This window comes from Manis javanica, chromosome 11 (assembly GCF_040802235.1).
Source record: "Manis javanica isolate MJ-LG chromosome 11, MJ_LKY, whole genome shotgun sequence".
NCBI lineage: Eukaryota > Metazoa > Chordata > Mammalia > Pholidota > Manidae > Manis > Manis javanica.
The window spans coordinates 32,098,883-32,115,365 of record NC_133166.1 but is presented as its reverse complement, the minus strand read 5'-3'; the positions used below and the strand labels follow the sequence as shown (position 1 = coordinate 32,115,365).

Below are 16,483 nucleotides of genomic sequence, written 5' to 3'. Positions count from 1 at the left end.
TTTTGCAGGTGTGGCAGTGTGGCGGGAGCGTGGAGGTCCTGCCCTGCTCTCGGATTGCCCACATTGAGAGAGCCCACAAGCCCTACACTGAGGACCTCACAGCCCACGTCCGCAGGAATGCCCTCCGCGTGGCTGAAGTGTGGATGGACGAATTTAAAAGCCATGTCTACATGGCATGGAACATTCCCCAAGAGGTAGGGAGGCCTGTGGGGATGGGTTTCTTGGAATTTGGTGGGAAAAAGCAAAGAAACTAAAACAAATATGGGAGTAAACCCTTCCTGCCATGGATCAACCAGAGTCTTGTTAGCCAGGCTAGCATGGACTCAACCACAAAGCTCTACCTGTGGAAGAAGGGGGCTATGAGGCACTAAACCGTGTCCTATCCCCACCCCTGTCTCTGGTTGGCATGCTTGAAGAATGGCTTCTTTCCAGATTTCAGTGTCCTCTTTTGAAATGAGAAACTTGTACCAAGAGGCTTCAAGTTTACCTCATGCTCCCAGGTCCTCAGCTTCTCTGCTCCTGGATTGCAAACATACCAGAAATTACCAGCATTCACAGAGTGCACATTAATCTCCCTGTAGACTAGATTCAGACTTCTCCCTTGACCTTTTCACTGGAGCAACAAGGAACATCCATATCCTTTGGGATTTCTTGAGGCAGATGGATGGGAAGGAATATACTCCCACAGGGACCCTCAGGAGGAGCAAGGAACTATTCTGGACATTTTATGGCTGCATCTAACCTTCACTTACCACAATGCACCCATCCACAAAGAGCCTTATCATTGCGTGCCACTGTCCTCTATCCCTTTAGTCATCGATGCTTAAGAAGTGCCAGAGAGAAAGAAATATTTCTCTAGTAGATTTGTTCAGTCTTGCCCTGTGTTGTATGGAAATGACCTTGGACCACTGATTTGGAAAAACCCAACAGATGCCTGCCACAGGATCGCAACCTGCCTAACAGCCAGTCTGGCTGGAGATTGTCGCTTTATGCTGCATTCTATATGAGACACCTGTTGACTGATGACCTCCTTCTTTCCTCCCAAGGCTACAGCTTCTCCCTGAGAGTCCTTTAGAAAGCCTCCACTCTCTCTTCCTAGTAGGGAAATGATTGATCTTTACTTAAAGATTCCATTCTTATTTCCTGATCTCTCCACCAAGCTCACGTTGCTCTGGCTGAGTAATTGAGAAAGTAGGCCTGGCTGTGGGCAGGATCTTTTAGGCAATCCCCCAGCCACCACCGCCATGGGGAGGGGGTGGATGGAGTTGTGTACTCCCACAGCCAGTGAAGTTTCTTCATCGGGGAGAAGAATGAGGAGCCAAGGGGCACCAGCCAGGCCAAGGCCACCCAGTGAGCCAGTGCCAGGACTGTGCCCTTGACCGTGGGAGTGTCTCTAGGGAAACTGCAGTGCCTTCTGGACGCATCTGTGGCTGTGGGTGTTGGATCACTGTATTCTGGGCAGGATTCCGAGCCCCACTGTGAGTGTCCTCTGAAAGCACAGTGTTAAGAACACTTGGAAACTCCCCAGAAGCTCACCCAGAGGCATTGTAGATCCCAGGGCTCCGTGAAAGCCTTGGGGTCTTGTCCACACTCCTACCCTCTTCTCTCTGTACACCAAAGCTGCAAACCTTCTGGTCCTCTACCCCCACTGCAGCTGCCAGATATTGAAACTGACAGCAAATTCAATAAATGGTAGAGAACTGAGTGAGAAAAAGAATTGGAAGATGATGAAACTCGGTGTCTGTCTGTGACTCATTAGGAGGGGTAGTTCAAGCCAAGTGAAGTGAGTAGGAGGTGGACCAAAGCAAACTGACCAAGGGAAGATGAGAGGTGGAAGTGCTCAGGACAGAGCCTCAGACTGAGAAGGAAGGAATCAGTGTGCTTCCTAAAGACCTGTCTCTTGAACCCCTGTTCTCTTTGTGCCCAAACTTTCTTTTCTACTTCTTATCAGACTTCTGGAAAGACTCAGTATTTTTTCACCTCCATTCACTTCTCAAGTCACATCCCAATATTAAAACAAAGTTGCTTTTGATGAAGTTATCATGGGCCTCCTAACTGCCTACTGCAATGGACATTTTAACCTACAGGATCCCTCCTTTTCCTTGAAAATCTGTACTCCCTCTCTCCCTGATTCCACACCCGGAATATTCTCATCTCTTTCCAATTGCTTCTGAGTCCTGTGGGCAACTCTTAGTCCCACTGAGTGCTGAAGTGTCTCCCGGGATGCATCCTTGGCCTGTGCTTGCACTATACACCGTCTCCCCAAGCAACCCCAACTGCCCTCGGGTTCTTCTGCCACCTCTGCACTGACAGCTTCCTGCTTAACATCTCTTACCCTGACTTCTGCCTTTGCTTCAGACTGAATTACAGCGGGACATCTCCTGGGTGTTCCCACATGCACTTTACACTGAATCTGACTGAAACTGAGTGTATCTTTTCCCCCCAAAACCTGTTCCTGTTCTTATTCTCCATCTCAGTTCATAATATCACCATCTGCTCAGACATACAAGCTTGAAACTGAGCACCTCCCTTTAATTGTCCTCTCTCAAGGCCCATTCCCAGTCCCCACCAAGCCCTCCTTTCTGTTCCTACCTCCTCTCGTTGCTGAGTTCAGGCCTGTGTCTCCCTCTACAACAGCCTGTAACTGGTTCCCCTGGCTCCAGTCTTATGCTCCTCAAATCTATCCTACATTCTACCCAAAGTTATCTTTAAAAAAATTAAAAAATAAAACCTCAAAGTGATCATGTCATTGCCCTACTTAAAATCTTTATGACTTTCCCCTGTGCATGAAAACAGACATAAAGTCAGTGTTAGATGAATCTAAGGTTTTCTCCTCTGCCCTCTTCTCCAGCCCACCTCCCCTCACCCTGGTTTTGGAATCTCCTCAGACTGTGTGGATTGTGGGAACCATGAGTAGCTCCCTGTCCCTGCCCCTCTGTTTCTCACCTCTGGGTCGTTGCTCAGTTTGTCCTCTCCTGGGAATTCCCTCCCCCCCCACTTCTTCCACAGGCTTCACCCTTACCAGCTCCTCTCCATCCTTCCACACTCAGCTCCAGGAAGCCAGCCCCATTTGGGAAAATGCCCCCTTGGCATATATGTCTTTGTCACTTCATCAGCGCCCTGTAAAAATGTGTGGGTTGTGTAGAAGTCAATCAGTCATCCTGTCTGTCTGTCTGTCTATCTTTCTCATCAGACCAGTGCTCTCAAATCTGGCTGAACTTTGTAATCAGCTGGGCTCCGGCCCCAGAGATCACGACCTAACTGGTTTGGAAGGGGAACTGGGCACCTGAGGAGCATTCACTAGACCACGGGCTCCTGGAGGACAGATTGTGTTACGTTCACATCACTGTATCTCACACAAGGTGGGGCATAGGGTCAGAGCTCAGTAAAACCTCACTAATGCTTATTAACAAATGGCTCTGCTGGCAGTGTGTGTAATCCCTTTTTCCCTTTAGTCCGCAGTTCTGAAAAGCAGATCTGCAGCCCAGTGGCATCCCTTGAATTACTTGGAGAACCTTTAAAAAATACTGATTCAGGGTCTTATCCTCAGAGATTTGATGAGTAAGGGAGCAGTGGTGCCAGAATCTGTAAACGTTCTCTGGGTGCTGGTTTGGGGAGGCCAGGTTTGATAATACTATTTTAGCTAATCCTCTCATCCAGAATCATCTTTAGTGTCCCCTACTCTAGAAGCCTTCCTTGACTAGTCACCCCACCATCCTGGCTGCCGCACACCAGGAGATGGACTAAGGCCCCTCCCTTGTCCCCGCTTCACACTCTGTTTCCCTCCATGCTTCACACTGTGTGCAGAGAGTCAGTTTTCTTGTGTAGATCTTTCAGACTCCCCCTCTCAGGCAAAGTCTGTGTCTTCTTTCTACTTGTATATGCACTGCTTGGACAGCACCAGACACATACTAGGCACCCAGTAGAGACGAGCTGAAATGGAAAGAAGAGGGAGAAGTGTGGATGCTGTATGCCCTCTGTTTCCTCAAGTTTTCCCAGCTGCCCTTGACGTGGTGGCCCCGATACCTTCCGCTGAGTCACAGCTACCTCTGTTACCTATTTACTTACTATTGCATCTGCATCATCCAGCTGCTATTGTAGAGCTGGAACCCTTCAACCCTGCCTGTGACTGCCTTGAGAATTCAATAACTGAATATATGTAATGACTTTGATCAGAGCTTAGCAACAGAAAGCACCGGATAAGGGTTAACTCTGGCTGTTGATGTTACCGCTCTTGCCCTCCACACTCCCACCCCGGTTTTACAATGCCCTTGCTGGGCACACATCCTCCCTCCCTGCCTTCTAGGCTGAGTCTTCCCCATGCTGTGCACCGTGCAGAGCTGGCTGCCTCACCTGCTCCTTTACCACATTCAGCCCCAAGCTTCTGGAAAACCAGAGAGGCCTCCAGCTGTTGCATCCTTCTACTTTAATTGAAAATCAGTTTGTTTATCAACAAACAAAGTCAACCTGCAGCAAAGCATCAGTACTGTCTTATACCAGGAATTCTAGACCTGCCCCTGCTTCTTCTCGCCCAAAGGTAGGCTGAGTGCCAGGGATGGCTCCCCATGGTGCTCAGGCGACAACCCTTCTCTGGGTTTGGATACAAGGAACTGCATGTGTGGCTGCACACACAGGCAGAATACTGGAGAGTATTTTGTGAGGCTAAGTGTATTCATTTCCTAGGGCTACTATAACAAATTCCCCAAACTGGATGGCTTTAAACAACAGAAATTTATTCTCTCACAGTTCTGGAGGCCAGATGCCCAAACATTCCTCTTTTTTTACTTAAAAAGATACCAGTCATCTGATTTCAGGCTCATCCTAAATCCAGAATGATTTCATCTTGAGATCTCTAATTAATTATATCTGCAAAGACCTTATTTCCAAATAAGGTCACATTTGGAAGTTCTGAGTGGACACAAATTTTGCAGGGACACTATTCAACCCACTACACTAAATATTCAGCTAAGACGGAAGTTACATTTATTGTTGTCTAATAATAAGGGCCAAAGCAACCTCTGGAACATTTTCTTCTACCTAAGTTTCTGCTCTCTGCTCTGAAAAAGAAGTTGATACAGTTTGCAGCAACACATAGTCCGGTGGTGCTGAGCCGTTGCAATGGAAAGGCAAAAGTCAGTTCTAATAAACAGGAAACGGAAAGGGACATGATATCCAGAAATACAGCTGAGCAAAGCTCTGGTTCTTGAGTCTCCTCGAAGCTGATGTAGAGATGGACCCCTGATGAATTATATCTCCTTTACCTTCGATTAGGTCAGGAAGAGAGAGACAAACTCTCCCTTGATCCTGAGTGTAGAAAGAAAGTTTTTCCATGCGGACCCAGAATTTTAGAACAGAGGCCTTCTGGAGACAGGTTCTTCTACTGCCTCCCCTTAAAAGCTGAGACACAGTGGCAATTTGTCATCATATAAAGGCAATGATAGCATGAAGGAGGGAGGCCCAGGCTCCAGCAAGTTCCTTATGGTATAAAGGGCAGAGAAATATAAAAGGTTAGCACTTAACAGATCCTTTGGGGTGGGGCTTGGGGAGTGAGTAGGTTACATTTATTGTCAGTTGCTGTGTTCCCCACTTCATAAATATTTTCTCAATTTGGTCACATCAACACAATTCAGGTGCAGTGTTAGGCTGGGGGCACAGAGATAAGTTGAACATGTTTCCTGATCATAACGGATCCAGGGCCCAGCAGAGAAAGGCCAAATAGCAGTTGCTAGGAGGGCCACATGCAGGAGCCAGGGAGCAGACAAATCATAGATGCAATTACCAGTTAGTACTCAGAAAGTAGGTCCTTTCTGAAATTGCACCTGAGGAATCTGGAACTTAAACCTTCAGGTTCTGGCAGGTTCCAGTTGTTATATGACCTGAGCTCTGGGGGGCAAAATGAATGTATTTCTTCTATGTCTACATTTTGTTATAACTTCCATTGTCTAATGTCAAAAACTTATTCTACTCATGCCCAGATACTTGCAGCAGTCATTTTTTGTGAGTTTTTCAGAGACGTTTCAGGCTTAAACTCTATCCATTTCATTATCTTCCCAGTCCCTTGATCCCTGGAGCTGATGATGGAACCAGGGGTCTGACGCAGCCACACATGGACCCCCTTGCCAGTGCGAGGGAGCGGTACTTCCTCATCTGCCTCTCCCTGCTCTGGGCTGCTGTCTTATGAGATACCACATGCTCTATCAGGTCCCTGGCTCCATAGTGCCATCCTCTGAGATGTTACCCTGTCTCAATCTAATCCCCAGCTGGAGGGACACCTTCACCATCCTCTGCTGTGACATCAGCTCTTTCTCAGCTGATTTTGTGCCCTGTTCAGTAGCTAGTGTGCACGCCCAGGGACTCAGCACTCTGCTCTGCTCTAGGACTACAAGAAGCATAGGGGCTTCTCTCTCTCTCTCACTCAAGGATGCATCCATGTCTCCATTACTACTTCTTGCCTGCTGAGCCCCAACAGCTCATGGACCACCTCTCTGATATACCCAGGAAGTGAGGGATGCAAGTACTCTTTGGGTCAGGCCCCCAAGCTTAAAGAGAGAGTCTGCTTCTTCCACATGGGCTTGGTCTTAGGAGGCACAAAGCCAGGCTCTTCCAGATGTGAAGGGTAAGCTTCAAATGCTAACTGCAGGCCCAGGTTGATTGCATTTGAATCTCAGCTCCACCATTTATTAGCTGTGGGCCTCTGGACAAGTTCCCAAAGAAGTCACTGAACATCTCCTCTGTCTCAACTCCTCATCTGTAAAATAAGGAGTTGAATAGGTTTAAATGGGACACTCTACATACACATAGGTATATACGTATGTCTCATCGACAACAGAACCTCTCACATTGTGTTATGTAAGCCTTAGCTGTTATGATGATTAGGAATAGTATTGGAATTAGCATTATTCCACCATCAGCTCTTTCCCCTTCCCTCCCGCTTCTCGCTCCTCAGCTCAGAATCTCTCTTCTTGTATCTTGAGGCAGGGAAACCTTACTCCGACTGTATTCTTCCCATTTCTTTCACCTACACCCAGATGTTCATTTATTTTTAACAGCCTTTGATGACAGACCCCATCAATGCTGACCTCATGTTTTAGAGCCCAAATAGGGTGGTTATGGGGTTAAGACTCATATGGGGAAATACATGAGTTAAGTTCCCACCTTGTCCCTTCACTAGACAGACTCCCAGAATCCTCATTGGGGAGGTTTGGCGGTAACTGTGCCCTGTGGTGGCTGCATCTCTGTGTTTGCCTCCCTGTGCAGGACTCAGGGATCGACATTGGGGACATCACTGCAAGGAAGGCCCTGAGAAAACAGCTGCGGTGCAAAACCTTCCGGTGGTACCTGGTCAGCGTGTACCCAGAGATGAGGATGTACGCAGACATCATTGCCTATGGCTTGGTAAGGAGCCACAGCCTCAGGGTTTCATTCAGCCACAAAGACCAGGGGCACAGGGATGCACAGAGTCAGAATGAGAAAGAGGCCATCGCTTTCCCGTGTGGGGCTTGTGCTGGACCAGCAGACGAGACGCAGCCTCTGCTTTCATAGCCTGAATCTCTCTACTTGCTTGAGAGAGGTGTTTAGTCTCTCCTTTCGAGTCCTAAGAAATTCAGTTCTAGCCCCAGACCTGCATATTCCACTTAATAGAGCATAAACCTGCAATTTGGTTAAGATCATAAGACAGCTTAACAATCAGCTGCTGCTTGCAAGCAAGAGGGCCTGAGGTGCATAAATATCTTACATAAATATCTTGCATATCTTATATTCCTTGGTGATTTTCTGAGGTTAAAATACTCTGAACATAATAAATTCTCCCATTCTCCCAATATTCTCAGCACCAACAACTCAAGATGTTTTAAGTGACACCTGGTAGATTTTTGATATCTCACCTAGTTTTTGCTCACTGAACACATAGCATTTTTCTATAGACAGTTAAGCCCTTGAAACTACCTCTCTTACCTCCCGCCATGGTACAGGGTGGGCACAGAGAGGCAGAGTGACTTGCCCATGTTCACAACAGCAAAGCTGTCTAAAAATCAGCTTCTGGTATCGTCCCGATTCCTCCCTTTGGAGACTGTCCCCTAAGACCTTTCTGATGTTCCAGGATGAAATTTGAAGGGAAAACTAGACCTCTCCTTTTGATATCATGGTCAGAATTCAAGAATTCTGACCTCTTAGAAACATAAAGGGCGCAGCGTCTGCCTGGGAAGGGAAGAAGTCTTGCTAAGGACTGGCCTCCATGCTCTTTGGGAGCCTCCCAGCTCTAACAGCCTAGGATTCTCAAGGAGACAGTGTGCAGATCCAGGGACTTCCCTCCCCCAACCAGGCCTCTGTGGTCCAGGGGGCCAGCCTGTAGGAGAGGGCCCTATCCTCCCAAGAGTCCCTATGGCATGGTTGGCATGTCCTGAGAGAACTACCCAGTGGCCACTTGCCTCTCCACCTCTCAGGCTGGTGTCATTTGGATGTCAGAAAAACTCCTCAGCTGGTGCTGCCCAGCAATTAATTACCTGAGGCTCCAGACCCTGCTGTCCCCCTGGAAACACACAGACTATGAGGGGCCCGTGAGCCCTGTCTGCCTCCCCAGAACCATCCTGAGGACACACTGCTCCCTCTGCCCACGGCAAGTTGTGTGTGCTGCTCAGCCATTGTTGGGCCCAACCCAGAAAGGATAGTTATGCTATGGTGGCTCCTGAGAAACCACTGGCCGCAAACCTGTGAGCCAGGTCAAGCTTCTGGATTCATGTTCTCACTAGGTTTTCCGCTGTAGCTGAATAATTTTGCCAAACTCCTTCAGAGGCAGGGAAGGCAATAAGAGTGGAGGTGTGTGCGTGCAGCTGTTCTGGTTCTGGGTCTTGGCCAAAGGCATTCTTGTCTTCTGAGCTAAAGTGTCTCATCTTACAAACATGTACAGCAGGTTTACCACATAGCTAGAAACCTTTGGTTGATTGAAAGCCAGTCAGTGGCATGTACAAGGTTGTGATCTGATCTGACTGAATCCATAGTTGGGGATGTTTTCACACTGACGTGCTGAAAAGCCACCCACTCATCACCCCAAAGGGACGAGCTGTGTTAGCCATCCCTGGGGCTGGCAGAGGTCTCTGACCCCTGCATGCTCATCTGCCAGCCACTGCTCGGTGCCCAGGCAGCCTCCCCTCCCGCCTCCCGCCTCCCTCCTCCACAGGCTGGCCTCTGACATGAGCAGCGACATGCTTGCTTGTCAAGGAGAGTAATGAACTCTTAATGGGGGCAATAGGGTAAAGATGGGCACCGTAGGAAGCAGCCACAGGAGTAAGAGGATTTGCTGGGGCTCCATTGTTCTTCCTGATGATTATTTTTGTTCTGAAATGGAAACATTAGATGTCTTCTCAGAGGCAGAGTTTCTTTTTCTTTTCCTATTCTAACTTATGCCCATACTACATTGCTCAGGACAAATAACCTCCTAGGAGTTAGTGCAATGTGGGTCAAGTCTATAACCCAGCCCATTAATCCACAAATAGGTCCCATTAATGACTCGAGCAGGCCTGTGGACCCATTGGGTGGGCATGGGCTTCCCTGGATCACCGAGCTCCATGTCTGGGAGACGGTCTTGGGGTTAATCCCAGCTCTGGTGCTGACAACAGAGATACAGCAGTATGTGGAAACAGATATGCCCAGCTTCTGAACATTAGCTTTGCCATTTACTTGCTGTGTAACCTTGACAATTTGCAAAACCTTAAAGGTTATAGTCATACCATTTCATGGGGTGTCTTTCAGCATCTTAGGATTGTCATCACTTGCGTGATGGAAAGAGCTTGGACTTTGGGGACAGACTCCAGCTCTGCTGCCTGTCCAGCTATGATGTCGTTCATTTGTTCATTATCTTCATTCATTCATTCCACATGTACTTACTGTCTGCTGTGTGCCAGGGCTGGCCTGTGTCATACACAGCGAGAAAGACTGAGCCCTAGTCTGTTGACTAACAGGGGAGAGGAGACAGGCAAGGGAGGAAGAACAGGAGGACAGGACACTCAGTGCTGCAACAGGAGAAATGGAGGTGCTGGGGAGCATGGAGCGGCAGCCTCACACCTGGACTTGGAAAGGCTTCCAGACTGCCAGAGAGCTGGGAACCAGAGGAGGAAAGGGTCAGGCAAAGAGGAGGCCCCAGAAGCTAGTTTCCCTGAATGGCTTTAGGAAGGTTGTAACGGTAGTAACAGCAGCCAACGATTACTGCACCCTTGCTGTTTGCCAGGCCCTTGTGCTAAGCACTTGTAGGTATTGTTTCCCTTAATGCTCCTGACAGCCTGTGGGGTAGGCACTATTATTGTCCCTGTTTTAGAGAGAAGAAAACGACATGAGTTGTGTTCTTTGTCCAGGATCACACAGCTGGAGCCAGGATCCCATCCTTGCCTGTCTCTCCCATCCATGTCAGTAGACCGCCTGCTGAACAGGGGAGGGAGGACAGAGAGCAAGGAAGGACTTACCACAAGGCAACACCCAGCCCCCAACCCAGAGGCCAGCTTTGAGAACCTAGCAGAAAGCCAGTCTGACACGAGGGACTTCTGGGCCTCTCTTCTGCGACAGCAGCAGCTCACAGGTCTCACTAATGTGACACCTGGCCCTCTGTGGCCTGCAGGAGGAGCCCAGAGTGGTTTTCTGTGTGCTTCACATACAAGCAAGCCAAGCAGCTGGTTATAAAAGAGGACTTGCTGCATGGATGCTTCCAGGGTCCCTGCCTAGGGAGTTGATACACATTCATATTTCTTCAGAATCTATAACCTGCAAGTTTGGGGGAAGCTGCTGTCACCCCGTAGAGGAAAGGAAGCTCAAGAGAAAAGAATTTAACTTTTTGTGCCTCTGATTATCTGTTCCATTTCACTCACCCTAACTGGGTTCAGTGCCACAAGTTGTCAGGACTACCACAGCTCAGCCACATCTGCTTCTGGCCTCTCCAGATAGATGACCTACCTATAGTCCATTGCCCTAGTCTTCCCTGAATTCTAATCTCTGTGTCCTGTTCCAAACAGAGCACTTCAATTGCTAGGGAGAGCTTTTTAAGGTAGCTCAAGTAAAGGTGGGTAAAGATACCACAAAGTCTCTCATGGACACAGGAAGTAAAGCAGAGCCAGACATGGGCACTGGCGCTGGGAAGCCACCAAAGTGTAGCAGGGGCAGGATGATCCATCCTGTCTCCAAGACGACCTGCCTCATGCTTCGCCTCCTCCTTGATCGCAGCTGGATTTCTCTGCTCGTACAGGGCTCAGCAGATCTCTCACACCCAGTCAAAATGGCCTCACAATTCTCGCAGCCACCACCCACTGACCCCAGTCTCTGGATCCCTCATCTAGATTCCTAGGACAGAATAAGAGAATGATGAGATGGTCACATTCTAAAAAGAGATGTGTGGAGGAGAGAGGGGGTAAGGAAGAGAATTATTAACGCATTCTAAACTGCAGGTTGGTGCCCATCATGGTCATGCCCATCAGCTGTGGTTGGTGAGCAGGCCCATGTGGACTCTAGTTGCTTCTGGCTTATGCCAGAAGGGGACACTAAATATTGGCTTAGACAGTAAGCCGTTAGTTCATGCTACCCAGACATTGGTTCTGTCGGCTGCCATGTGCCTGTAGGTGAGAGTAAGGGATACCTCTCTCCTCTCCTGCTCCTCTCTTATTCACCCACTAGATCTCCCACTCTCCCTCATCAGCTGGGCCAACACTGGGGCCTAGCCTGCCACTGCTGGATCTGCAGGGCACATACTGAGGATGTCTCAGGCCCGAAAGCAGCTAACATGTTGCCCGATTCCCACAGTCCTCAGGAGCAAAGGATTTACCCAGGGGCCCTTGAAGGCCGCTGTGCCACCCCTGTGGAAATGGGGGGTGAGAACGCTAGCTCTGTCTTGTGTGTGTGTGCACGTGTGTGTATCTGTGATTTTTACCTAGACTGCCTCAACTCCCCAAACCCAGTTTGCTGTTTAACAACATGCGAATGTTTCTCCTTCAAAGGAGCATGCTCTTCCCACAGCCCCATTATGCAAAGCAAAGCCTGCTGCTTGGGTTTCCATAGCATTCGAGGGGCCTTGGGCTAATTATGGAAATGAAGCCTGTCTCAGTGGAGTGCTGGTTCTTCCTGATTTAATGCATTTGTTTCTCTGCTCCTTTCTTTTGGTGTGGCTGCCTACTCTCTGGTGTCCAGCTGCAGAACTCTCTGAAGACTGATTTGTGTCTCGACCAGGGTCCAGACACAGAGAACGTCCCCATCGTGTACATCTGCCACGGGATGACGCCCCAGGTGAGTTCCTGAGAGCTCCCTCTTCTCAGGGTGTGCACATGTGTGTCTGCTGTGCGGAAGGAGAGCTAGACTCTGCCCTGGCTACTCTGGGCCTAAGGCCTCAGAGGCTTCTCATTAGGAAAGATCCTCATGAGCCCAAGAGGGGAGTCACACCTCCCTTGCCTAGAAGGAGGCCGAGGGAGAAGGAGCTGGGATGCCAGGATCCTCTGGGGTGGGGAGCGAGGAAATGTAGATACATTTCTGAAGAGGGACCTCTGCCTCCTTCCGGGAGACTATAGTGAATCACATTCCTGGTTCAGGCAGCCAGGCCCTTCCCTAGTGGAAGGGAAACCCCAGGGTTCCCCCAAGCTCTCTGACATCTTGGAGTCCTTTCAAAGTGTCATTTCATGACCTTAGCCTCTGCCCTTTAGTAGATCACAGCTGGGGCCAAAATTTATAGCTGTGCAACCCTTCCTAGCTCTTACAACCTTCTCCTGGTGGAGAATGAAGGGCAACCACCAGGAAAATAAATTAGCCTTAAAAATTTTCCCATTCATAGTAGGCTTCCAATATCTAAAGAGGATGCCGAGACATAGGCAAGAGGTATAATTGATTATATTATTATATAACAAAATACAACGGATAACCATTGACCAAGAATGCCATAGACTGACCAGTTCTGACTTGACATTGGTTACAGAGTTCACTTATCTTACCTCCAAAAGTAGATAATGATTTTTTAAAAGATATTTTAGTATAGAAGAGATGTATATTTGTGCAATTATAATTCATTGTTTAAAAAAGTTGTTACCCCTCTCCCCCCCAAACACACAACTGAAGGATATCATGATGTGTGTGTCACCTGAAGTGCTGTGCTGAGACTTCCTGGCAGTTGCCCACTATGATCCCCGCCACCCCGTTTCTGTAAGCAGAGCTGCTGTGACGCCACGGAGTGGTTGCAGGTCACAGTAGCCCACACCACAAGTAGAGCAACTCATTCTTCATTATTACAAGGGTGTGACATTTTTCATGGGGGACTATTTTTATGTAAGCTTTTTATTGGCATATAGCATGTATACAGAAAATAGACAGACTGTAAGTATACAGAGTAATGAATTATCAGAGCAAGTGCACTCATGTTACCAGTGCCTAGATCAAAACAAAGAACATTATTACCTGATTTTGAATTTTACATAGAGAGGATCATAGAGCACATGCTTTCTCACATTTGTTTTTCTGTCATCATTACATTGATAAAGTTCATCCATGCTGTTACCTGTTGTTGTAATTTATTCATTTTTATTACTATGTAATAGTATTCCATTTTATGACTATACCAGGTTCACTATATATTCTACTGCTGAGGACCCTGAGGGCTATTGCCCTTTGGGAGAATTACAAATACTGCTGCTATGAACATCTTTACTCCTGTCTTTCAGTGCACATACACATTCATTTCTTTTGTATTTATCCCTATGAGTTAAATTGCTGAGGCATAGGGTTGACATATGCTCACTCTGAGGAGACACTGCCTATATTCATCTGCCAGGGTTGTCATAACACAGTGCCACCGGCTGGGTGACCTCAACAACGGAAATGTATTTTCTCACAGTTCTGGAGGCTACAAGTCCAAGATCAAAGTACCAGCTGATTTGGTTTTTGGTGAGAGCTCCCTTTCTAGCTTGCAGGGGGTCGCCTTCCTGCTGTGTCCTCACGTGGCAGAGAGAGAACATGAGAGCTCTATGGTGTCTCTTCTTAAAAAGGCATTAATCTTATCAGGTCAGGGCCCTCCCTTTATGACCTCATTTAACCATAACTTGGAGATTTGGAAAAGTCCCAGCCAATCCATATTACAAAAAATGAGAAAGCTTGTTCTGAAAGGTCCACTGAGAGTGTGACTGAACAGCCTTTAGATCAGGAGATCATGGGTGGGACTCATGGGCTTCATCAGCCATCTCAGCAGCAGAAGCCATGAACAGAGTGGGACTTTGCCCGCAGAGACACTGCCAGTTTGAACTAAAGAGACAGTGGGGCAGCATGAAGGGAGGCCGTCGGACTTCTTGGATTCTGTACGATGGAACCATAGACCTGTTCAGCTGCTGGCATGCAGTGCTCCTCAGGGAAAGGCAACAATGGTGTTGAAGGCAATTCAGAGACCATCAGGGCTGCCACTCCAACCGGAGCCCCAGGCCTGGGTAAGGCTGTGTCCTCAGAGGGTGGGCCTGTCTGTGTGTCAGCACCTCAGGGGTGGGGCCAAGGCAGTGAGCAGCTGGGGCAGGGCCACCCCAGAGATGCCAAGGGGCGGGCAGCCCCACGGAGCCAGGCGGGTGATGCTGTGTTCCAGGAGGCCTGGGGGGCAGAACATCCAGGCAAAGAGAATTATTCTTGAGCCTTAAATTCTAATGGAATTTGCCTTGTTGGGTTTTGAACTTGCTCGGGACCCAGCAACCCTTTCTTTCTTCCAGTTTCTCCCTTTTGTCTAATTTCTCCCTTTTGACAATCTTATGCCTGTCCCACCATTGTATTTTGGAAGCACATTAACTTGTCTGATTTCACAGGTTCTTAGCTGGAGAGAAATTTTGCCTTAGGATGAATCATGCCTCGAGTCTCATGCATATCTGATTTAGATGATATTTAGATGATATTTGAACTTTAGGCTTTAGAGTTGATGCCAGAATAAGCTAAGACTTCTGGGGCTGTTGGGATAGGATAAATGTATTTTGCATGGGGGAAGGACATGAATTTGGTGGGTGAGGGAGCCAGGGGCAGAAAGCTATGGACTGAATTGTCACCCAAAAATTCATGTTGAAGCAGTAATTCTGACTATAAGGAAGAAAGTAAGGTTAAATAAGGTCATAAAGGTAGAGCCCTGATCCAATAAGATTATTGTCCTTATGAGAAAACCTTGTATGTGTGTATGTGTGTGTATCATTGTCTCTCTGCCACATCAGGACACAGCAAGAAGGCAGTTGTTAGCAGGCTAGGAAAAAGGCTCTAACCAGAAACTAGCACCTTCATCTTGGGCTTTCCAGCCTCCAAAACTATGTGAGAATAAATTTCTGTTGTTTAAGGCATCCAGTCTGTGGCATTTCGTTATGGGAGCCAGAGCCAACTGATATACTGTCAAACCATTTTCCAAATTAGTTCTATCAGTTTGATTCCCACCAGCCATATATTAAAGTTCTAGTTGTTCCACATCTTGATAGCATTTGGTATTTTCTGTTTTTTTAAATTATAGACATGATGATGGGTGTATGGTGGTATCACAGAGGGTTTTAATTTTAATTTCTCTGATGATTAATATAGCTGGGCACCTGATTCAGCTCAGAACCCTTCCACATTGTTCTTGAGTGCAGCCGAGGCAGCCAAGTCACAAGTAGTTTGGGCTTTTTGTAAATGCCCTCTCTGATTTTTAGTACTGATGACCATGGAAACAATGGGTGAAGGTGCTTTTAACAAATCTCTGTGGAAATCTCCAGGGTTGGTGCTGATCTGAACAGCTGGACAAATGCTGGGTGTTTCCTCTGTGGGATGGTAGGAGTCAGTTTGAGCAGAGGCTGCCCTTCTATCAGCAGCCGGTGATTTAATAAGGGCCAGTCTGTGTTGTGCTGAAAAGCATGGATTCTGGACTCAGATTGCCTGAGTCCATATATCAGCTTTGACGTGCTCTCGTTGTGAAATGTTGGCAGATTTTTAATCTGGGTCTATTTTCTTATCTGTAAAATGAGGATTAATGATAGTACCTACCATAAAGGCTGTTGTGTCATTTAATACATGTAAAGTATTTAAAATAGTGCCTGCCATGTCATAGGTATTCAATAAATGTTAGCTATAAGTATTGCTACAATATACTATTGCTACTCTAACTTCTCACTAAACATTGCTCAGTTTAAATACCCTCAAGGTTTAGCCCCAATCCTCACTGGACTGCCTTCCCTGGCTCTTATGTACCCTGTACCACTGGTCCAAACGCACTGGCTATTGGAGCATCACTGAGTTGCTATAGCAGCAAAAATGCAGTGGAGGAATGGATAGGGCAGTGAATGGGGCCCCAGGAAGCCTGAGTCCTAGGCTTGGTCTTGTCATTCATTTGCAATGTCATCTTCCTTCTCTGGGCCTTCATTTTGTTTTACTCTTTTATTGAGGTACAATTTTACACTAAAGTACACACATTTTAAGTGTATAACTCAGTTAATTTCCACATGTGCCTTAAGGGCACCACTCAGATCAAGCCCATCATCCCAGT

General features: G+C 47.5%; 1 protein-coding gene across 4 annotated transcripts in view; it reads left to right on the top strand.

Moving 5' to 3' along the window:
- Positions 1–16,483, top strand: part of GALNT18 (polypeptide N-acetylgalactosaminyltransferase 18) — a 332,956-nt gene that overhangs the window by 276,946 nt on the left and 39,527 nt on the right. For all 4 annotated transcript variants that reach the window (XM_073216198.1, XM_073216195.1, XM_073216196.1 and 1 more), the window contains 3 exons: positions 9–194; positions 7,258–7,395; positions 12,163–12,258. In XM_073216198.1, coding sequence (XP_073072299.1) covers positions 9–194; positions 7,258–7,395; positions 12,163–12,258 — 420 coding nt within the window. The remainder of the gene's footprint in view (positions 1–8; positions 195–7,257; positions 7,396–12,162; positions 12,259–16,483) is intronic.